This window comes from Palaemon carinicauda, chromosome 1, assembly GCF_036898095.1.
Source record: "Palaemon carinicauda isolate YSFRI2023 chromosome 1, ASM3689809v2, whole genome shotgun sequence".
Taxonomy (NCBI): Eukaryota; Metazoa; Arthropoda; class Malacostraca; order Decapoda; family Palaemonidae; genus Palaemon; species Palaemon carinicauda.
In genome coordinates, this window is record NC_090725.1 from 127187330 (window position 1) to 127196055 (window position 8726).

General features: G+C 50.6%; 3 protein-coding genes across 3 annotated transcripts; all 3 read right to left on the reverse strand.

Annotated features, from left to right (window-relative positions):
* Positions 1 to 1418: 1418 nt before the first annotated feature.
* Positions 1419 to 1904, reverse strand: LOC137657987 (putative per-hexamer repeat protein 5). The gene has a single exon (XM_068392738.1). It carries the CDS (start codon positions 1902 to 1904, stop codon positions 1419 to 1421), a length of 486 nt encoding a protein of 161 aa, XP_068248839.1.
* Positions 1905 to 2101: 197 nt separating this feature from the next.
* LOC137658099 (putative per-hexamer repeat protein 5) lies at positions 2102 to 4460 on the reverse strand. The gene is made up of 2 exons (XM_068392818.1): positions 2672 to 4460; positions 2102 to 2601 (listed from the first exon to the last, which is right to left on the reverse strand). Exons 1-2 carry the CDS (start codon positions 4458 to 4460, stop codon positions 2102 to 2104), a joined length of 2289 nt encoding a protein of 762 aa, XP_068248919.1.
* A 527-nt stretch (positions 4461 to 4987) lies between these two features.
* On the reverse strand, positions 4988 to 6929 carry LOC137658202 (putative per-hexamer repeat protein 5). Its single transcript, XM_068392916.1, has 2 exons — positions 5528 to 6929; positions 4988 to 5427 (listed from the first exon to the last, which is right to left on the reverse strand). The coding sequence occupies exons 1-2, from the start codon at positions 6927 to 6929 to the stop codon at positions 4988 to 4990; spliced, it is 1842 nt and encodes a 613-aa protein (XP_068249017.1).
* Between the last annotated feature and the right edge of the window lie 1797 nt (positions 6930 to 8726).

The following is an 8726-nucleotide window of genomic DNA, read 5'->3' on the forward strand; positions in this document are numbered from 1 at the left end:
GATCCAGCACCACAAGCAATAAGCAGTTTCACAGGCTACAGTATCCTCATCTATGGTGATAGTGATGTGAACCTACAGTGTTGGTTACCTACCAACAAAAATGTCCCTCCACCTCATATGTTCACAGTTTATGATGTGCTAAATCAGACGGTCAATATCATGGAGTCTTTGCAGTTGAACTAAATAGTTTGTGTCTTTATGCAAAGGCAATGGAAATTGTAAAGAAATATCAAGACAAGTTTGATAAAATAATCCTGGGATAGGGTTATTTCCCACAATCTATAGTATACAGTATATTATTTGGATCATTGGGAAACATTTTCACGATACAGAGTTGAAGGACATCTGTGTTTTGTCAGATGTAATTGCAGATAAATCTATATCTGTTGCCACAGAAGGTCGAAGTTACAACTGTACTGTACAACTCCATAACTGATTCTATGAAGCGCTAATGAGTCTGGCTTTGAAAGGCTTCCTACTATGGTTGGAAATAAACTCTAGAGATGATATTTAATGTAATAAAGAGACCATTTAAGATATTAGAAACCTTCACAATGATTTTTCTCATGCTATGAAAGACGTGATGGATTCAATTGTTTCTCGCATCATACAGCTGTTTGGGGATACTTTGAATTTCTAAGACATTCAAGTGGAAAACTCTCATCATTTTTAGATGTCCTGCATAGACAGTGAACGTAATGCTTAGACTACTGAGGGCATAACGAAAAGGTGACTGGCTATTGCATCTGAACTCTATCGATGAAATGATTGAATGTTGTTTTGTCTAGATAAGCTTAACTATACTAGATATCTGCCAATTTACTATGTACAGATTTCCTGGATACATATTGATTACCTAGAGGTGTATGAGGACTTCATAAAAATGGGATTTTCAATGCAGCTGGGATCCAGCAGCACATTAGGTAGTATTCCGGTAGAACTTACCATATACAAAACTGTAAATAAGGCTACTCAAACACCAATTAGGACCAAGGTGTTCAGCCTTAAACCCAGAACTATTATGAAAATTTGCCTGACAGCTGAATATCGAAGCATGTTTCTCAGGCAGTTAAGGGAAAAGACAGGCTTAAGTGGCTCAAAACTGAATCATCCAGCTTTGCAATTGACCAGGATCAAGAGGGATGAAGCAGATATACAAGCTTTGCGCCAGGAGAACTTCCCAGGAGGGGGCCAGTGCCAAAAGAAGTTCCCAGGAGGGGGCCAGTGCCAGGAAAACTTCCCAGGATGTTGTCAGTGCCAGGAGAACTTTCCAGGAGAGCGCTAGTGACAGGAAAACTTCCAAAGAGGGCGCACGTGCCAGCAGAACTTCCCAGGAGGGTGCCAGTGCCAGCAGAACTTCCCAGGAGGGTGCCAGTGCCATGAGAACTTCCCAGGAAGGTGCCAATGCCAGGAAAACTTCACAGGAGGTCACCAGTGCCAAGAGAACTTACCAGAAGGGCACCAGTGCCAAGAGAACTTCCCAGGAGGGCACCAGTGCCAGCAAAACTTCCTGGGAGGGTGCCAGTGCCAAGAGAACTTCCAAGGAGGGAATCTGTGCCAAGGGAAGTTCCCAGGAGGGCATCAGTGCCAGGGGAAGTTCCCAGGAGGGCACCAGTGCCAAGAGAACTTCCCAGGAGGGCGCCAGTGCCAGGACAATTTCTTGGGAGGGCGCCAGTGCGAGAGGAAGTTTCCAGGAAGGTACCACAGCCAGGGAAAGTTCCCGGGAGGGCACCAGGGCCAAGAAAACTTCCCAGGAGGGCATCAGTGCCAAGGGAAGTTCCTAGGAGGGTACCAGTGCCAAGAGAACTTCCCAGGAGGACGCCAGTGCCAGCAAAACTTCCTAAGAGAGCGCCAGTGCCAAGGGAACTTCTAGAGAGTGTGCCAGTGTCAGTAGAACTTCCCATGAGGGCGCCAGTGGCAAGAAAACTTCCAGGAGGGCATCAGTGCCAGGGAAAGTTCCTAAGAGGGTGCCAATGCTAGGAGAACTTCGAAGGAGGGCTCCAGTACTAAGAGAACTTCCCAGGAGGGTGTCAGTGCCAGTGGAACTCCCCAGGAGGGCGCCAGTGCCAAGAAAACTTCTCAGGGGGGCTCTAGTGCCAAGTTAACTTCCCAGGAGGGCGCCAGTAACAGCAGCACTTCCCAAGAAGGCGCCAGTGCCAGGAGAGCTTCCATGGAGGATGCCAGTGCCAAGAGAACTTCCCATGACGGAACAAGTGCCAAGAGATCTTTTCAGGAGGGTGCCAGTGCCAGCGAAACTTCCCAGGAGGGTGCCAGGGCCAACAGAACTTCCCAGGAGGGTGCCAGGGCAAGGAGAACTTCCCAGATAGGCGCCAGTGCTAGTAGAATTTCCTATTAGGGCGCCAGTACCATGAGAACTTCCCAGGAGGGTGCCAGTGCCAGGGGGACTTCCCAGGAGGGTGCCATTGCCAGTATAACTTCCAAGGAGGTTACCAGTGCCATGAGAACTTCCCAGGAGGGCTCTAGTGCCAAGAAAACTTCCCAAGAAGGCGCCAGTGCCAGCAGAACTTTCCAAGAGGATGCTAGTGCCAAGAGAACTTCCCAGAATGGCATCAGTGCCAGAGCAAATTCCCAGTAGGGCATCTGTGCCAGGAGAACTTCCCAGAAGGGTGCCAGTGCTGGGGGGGGGGACTTCCCAGGAGGGTGCCATTACCAAGAGAAATTCCCAGGAGGGTGAGAGTGCCAGGGGGACTTCCCAGGAGGGTGCCATTGCCAGTATAACTTCCCAGGAGGTTACCAGTGCCATTAGAACTTCCCAGGAGGGCTCCAGTGCCAAGAAAACTTCCCAGGAGGGTGCCAGTGCCAGCAGAACTTCCCAAGAGGATGCTAGTGCCAAGAGAACTTCCGAGGAGGGCATCAGTGCCAGGGGAAGTTCCCAGGAGGCCATCAGTGCCAAGAAAACTTCCCAGAAGAGTGCCAGTGCCAGCAGAACTTCCCAAGAGGACGCCAGTGTCAAGAGAACTTCCCAGGAGGGCGCCAGTGCCAGGGGAACCTCCCAGGAGGGTGCCAGTGCCTAGGGAACTTCCCAGGAGGGTGTCAGTGTGCCAAGAGAACTTCCCATGACGGAGCAAGGGCCAAGAGAACTTCCCAGGAGGGTGCCAGTGGCAGGAAAATAAACTCAGTAGGGTGCCAGTGCCAATAGAACTTCTCAGGAGGGTGCCAGTGCCTAGAGAACTTCCCGGGAGGGTGACAGTGCAAGGAGAACTTCCCAGGAGGGTGCCAGTGCCAAGAGAAATTCCCAGGAGGGTGCCAGTGCCAGGGGGACTTCCCATTAGGGTGCCATTGCCAGTATAACTTCCCAGAAGGTTACCATTGCCATGAGAACTTCCCAGGATGGCATCAGTGCCAAGGGAAGTTCCCAGGAGGGCATCAGTGCCAGGAGGACTTCCCAGAAGGGTGCCACTGCCAGGAGAACTCCCCAGGAGGATGCCAGTGCCAAGAGAAATTCCCAGGAGGGTGCCAGTACCAGGGGGACTTCCCATTAGGGTGCCATTGCCAGTATAACTTCCCAGCATGTTACCGGTGCCATAAGAGCTTCCCAAGAGGGCTCCAGTGCCAAAAAAACTTTCCAGGAGGGTGCCAGTGCCAGCAGAACTTCCCAAGAGGATGTTAGTGCCAAGAGAACTTCCCAGGAGGGCATCCGTGCCAGGGGAAATTCCCAGGAGGGCATCAGTTATAAGGGAGCTTCCCAGAAGGGTGCCAGTGCCAGCAGAACTTCCCAAGCGGACGCCAGTGTCGAAAGAACTTCTCAGGAGAGCATTAGTGCCAGGGGAACTTCCCAGGAGGGCACCAGTGCCAGGAGAACTTCCCAGGAGGGTGCCAGTGCCAAGACAACTTCCCAGGAGGGTGTCAGTGTGCCAAGAGTACTTCCCATGACGGAGCAAGGGCCAAGAGAACTTCCCAGGAGGGTGCCAGTGGCAGGGAAACAAACCCAGGAGGGTGCCAGTGCCAACAGAACTTCTCAGGAGGGCACCAGTGCCAAGAGAACTTCCCAGGAGGGGGCCAGTGCCAGGAGAACTTCCCAGGAGGCTGTCAGTCCCAAGAAAACTTCCCATGACGGAGAAAATGCCAAGAGAACTTCCCAGGAGGGCACCAGTACTAGGAGAACTTCCCAGGAGGGCACCATTGCCAAGAGAACCTTCCAGGAGGGTGTCAGCGCCAGGAGAACTTTCCAGGAGCATGCCAGTGCCAGAACTTCCCAGAAGGGTGCCAGTGCCAAGAGAACTTCCCGTGACGGAGCAAGTGCGAAGAAAACTTCCCAGGAGGGCGCCAGTGCCAAGAGAACTTCCCAGGAGGGTGCCAGTGCCATGAGAATTTTCCTTGACGGAGCAAGGGCCAAGAGAACTTCCTAGGAGGGTGCCAGTGCCAAGAGAACTTTCCAGGAGGGTGCCAGTGCCAGGGGAACTTCCCAGGAGGGTGCCAGTGCCAAGAGAACTTCCCATGACGAAGCAAGTGCCAAGAGAACTTCCCAGTAGGGTGCCAGTTCAAGGAGAACTTCTCGGGAGGGCGCCAGTGCCAGAGAAAGTTTCCAGGAAGGTGCCAGAGCCAGGGAAAGTTCCCGGGAGGGCACCAGGGCCAAAAGAACTTCCCAGGAAGGCACCAGTGCACAGCAAAACATTCCAAGAGGCCACAAGTGCCAAGAAAACTTCCCAGGAGGGCATCAGTGCCAAGGGAAGTTCCCAGGAGGGTACCAGTGCCAAGAGAACTTCCCAGGAGGACGCCAGTGCCAGCAAAACTTCGTCTGAGAGCGCCAGTGCCAAGGGAACTTCTAGAGAGGGCGCCAGTGGCAAGAGAACTTCCAGGAGGGCATCAGTGCCAGGGAAAGTTCCTATGAGGGTGCCAATGCTAGGAGAACTTCGAAGGAGGGCTCCAGTACTAAGAGAACTTCCCAGGAGGGTGTCAGTGCCAGCGGAACTTCCCAGGAGGGCGCCAGTGCCAAGAAAACTTCTCAGGAGGCTCTAGTGCCAAGTTAACTTCCCAGGAGGGCGCCAGTAACAGCAGCACTTCCCAAGAAGGCGCCAGTGCCAGGAGAGCTTCCATGGAGGATGCCAGTGCCAAGAGAACTTCCCATGACGGAACAAGTGCCAAGAGATCTTTTCAGGAGGGTGCCAGTGCCAGCAAAACTTCCCAGGAGGGTGCCAGGGCCAACAGAACTTCCCAGAAGGGTGCCAGTGCTAGTAGAATTTCCTATTAGGGCGCCAGTACCATGAGAACTTCCCAGGAGGGTGCCATTGCCAGTATAACTTCCCAGGAGGTTACCAGTGCCATGAGAACTTCCCAGGAGGGCTCCAGTGCCAAGAAAACTTCCCAAGAAGGCGCCAGTGCCAGCAGAACTTTCCAAGAGGATGCTAGTGCCAAGAGAACTTCCCAGAATGGCATCAGTGCCAGAGCAAGTTCCCAGTAGGGCATCTGTGCCAGGAGAACTTCCCAGAAGGGGGCCAGTGCTGGGGGGGGGGACTTCCCAGGAGGGTGCCATTGCCAAGAGAAATTCCCAGGAGGGTGACAGTACCAGGGGGACTTCCCAGGAGGGTGCCATTGCCAGTATAACTTCCCAGGAGGTTACCAGTGCCATTAGAACTTCCCAGGAGGGCTCCAGTGCCAAGAAAACTTCCCAGGAGGGTGCCAGTGCCAGCAGAACTTCCCAAGAGGATGCTAGTGCCAAGAGAACTTCCGAGGAGGGCATCAGTGCCTGGGGAAGTTCCCAGGAGGCCATCAGTGCCAAGAAAACTTCCCAGAAGAGTGCCAGTGCCAGCAGAACTTCCCAAGAGGACGCCAGTGTCAAGAGAACTTCCCAGGAGGGCGCCAGTGCCAGGGGAAACTCCCAGGAGGGTGCCAGTGCCTAGGGAACTTCCCAGGAGGGTGTCAGTGTGCCAAGAGAACTTTCCATGACGGAGCAAGGGCCAAGAGAACTTCCCAGGAGGGTGCCAGTGGCAGGAAAATAAACTCAGTAGGGTGCCAGTGCCAATAGAACTTCTCAGGAGGGTGCCAGTGCCTAGAGAACTTCCCGGGAGGGTGACAGTGCAAGGAGAACTTCCCAGGAGGGTGCCAGTGCCAAGAGAAATTCCCAGGAGGGTGCCAGTGCCAGGGGGACTTCCCATTAGGGTGCCATTGCCAGTATAACTTCCCAGAAGGTTACCATTGCCATGAGAACTTCCCAGGATGGCATCAGTGCCAAGGGAAGTTCCCAGGAGGGCATCAGTGCCAGGAGGACTTCCCAGAAGGGTGCCACTGCCAGGAGAACTCCCCAGGAGGATGCCGGTGCCAAGAGAAATTCCCAGGAGGGTGCCAGTACCAGGGGGACTTCCCATTAGGGTGCCATTGCCAGTATAACTTCCCAGCAGGTTACCGGTGCCATAAGAGCTTCCCAAGAGGGCTCCAGTGCCAAGAAAACTTTCCAGGAGGGTGCCAGTGCCAGCAGAACTTCCCAAGAGGATGTTAGTGCCAAGAGAACTTCCCAGGAGGGCATCCGTGCCAGGGGAAATTCCCAGGAGGGCATCAGTTATAAGGGAGCTTCCCAGAAGGGTGCCAGTGCCAGCAGAACTTCCCAAGCGGACGCCAGTGTCGAAAGAACTTCTCAGGAGAGCATTAGTGCCAGGGGAAGTTCCCAGGAGGGCACCAGTGCTAAGAGAACTTCCCAGGAGGGCGCCAATGCCAGGAGAACTTCCCAGGAGGGTGCCAGTCTCAAGAGAACTTCCCAGGAGGGTGTCAGTGTGCCAAGAGTACTTCCCATGACGGAGCAAGGGCCAAGAGAACTTCCCAGGAGGGTGCCAGTGGCAGGGAAACAAACCCAGGAGGGTGCCAGTGCCAACAGAACTTCTCAGGAGGGCACCAGTGCCAAGAGAACTTCCCAGGAGGGGGCCAGTGCCAGGAGAACTTCCCAGGAGGCTGTCAGTCCCAAGGGAACTTCCCATGACGGAAAAAAATGCCAAGAGAACTTCCCAGGAGGGCACCAGTACTAGGAGAACTTCCCAGGAGGGCACCATTGCCAAGAGAACCTTCCAGGAGGGTGTCAGCGCCAGGAGAACTTTCCAGGAGCATGCCAGTGCCAGAACTTCCCAGAAGGGCACCAGTACCAAGAGAACTTCCTAGGAGGGTGCCAGTGCCATGAGAATTTTCCTTGACGGAGCAAGGGCCAAGAGAACTTCCCATGACGAAGCATGTGCCAAGAGAACTTCCCAGGAGGGTGCCAGTGCCAGGGGAACTTCCCAGGAGGGTGCCAGTGCCAAGAGAACTTCCCATGACGAAGCAAGTGCCAAGAGAACTTCCCAGGAGGGTGCCAGTTCCAGGAGAACTACCCGGGAGGTGCCAGTTCCAGGAGAACTTCCCAGGAGGTGCCAGTGCCAAGGGAACTTTCCATAACGGAGCAAGTGCCAAGAGAGCTTCCCAGGAGGTTTTCAGTGCCATGATAAATTCCCAGGAGAGTTTCAGTGCCAAGAGAACTTCCCATGACGGAGCAAGTGCCAAGAGAACTTCCCATGAGGGTGCCAGTGCCAGGAGAACTTCTCAGGAGAGGGTCAGTGCTATCATCAAGGAGAACATATGAATAAATCAATATAACAAACATTTTGAGTGCTCATCCGTTGTTGTAAGATGAAAAGTAAAGATTCTGTAACATTTAATGTCTCACATACCCCATAATTTTACCAGAAAAATTAACATATTTGTCAAATTTAAATAGTAATTTCAACTACGATTGTATTTACGTGTGCTATCATACCAATTCCTGAGTACGAAGCACAGACCTCTTCAAAAACTATAATAAGATTTACTAGTTTCTGGTACCGTAATTTGGTCTAGCCCATGGACTAATGCAGAAAAGTTTAAAAGCAAAAGATCACTGGTGAGGGAAAGAACCATGCTTAAAAATTAGGTAAAAATAGGTACGATCTAATTCCCTAAGAACGAGTGACACATATGCCTAATATAAAAAAAGAAATGAAAAAGAATGGGAAATTATAAAACTTGCAGGATAAGAAGAGATTGTAGAGGACACAAATGTTTTGTTTTGAATGGGGGTGATTAACAATGGCAAAAGGGAAACATTAAAGTAACCCACAAAGAGAGAGAGAGAGAGAGAGAGAGAGAGAGAGAGAGAGAGAGAGAGAGAGAAAAGGAAAAAAAATAACGCACAGTATAGTCAAAAGGAAAAAGATACAGTTTTACAATTATGAAAAGAAAAAGCAGGAATAATTAAAGACTTATAAGCGCAAATGAAAAAAGGAAGGCGAGTAATTGTAGGAACGTGGAAAACATTTAAAAAAAAACAAAAAACAAAAACTGCCATGCAATGATGAAAGAATGGGTCAATTAACCACATAATAGTTAAGTTTATAAAAGAAACATTGGTGACACAGTGAGAAACAGAGAAGTGTAAATAAGTAAGGAAAGATGTAATTACAACAAAAAGGCAGAAAGAAGAAAATAATTTTCGGTTAGAAAGTGAAAGAAATAACCAATAGAAATGACTTGGTCATCTTAAAGAAGATGAATTAAAAAAAAAGTAAATTATGAAATTAATAAAGGTGAAAAAATACAAGAAGGCAAAGTTGAATAAAATAAAAAATTCAGGAAAATTAAAAAAGAAAGAAAGGAACGTTTGAATGATTTAAGAAAAGAAAACAAATATCAAAAGTATATTAGTATGAAGAAACGAATATGTAAAATTCAATGAAAGATGTGATGGATTAAAGTAAATGAATCATTCCGAA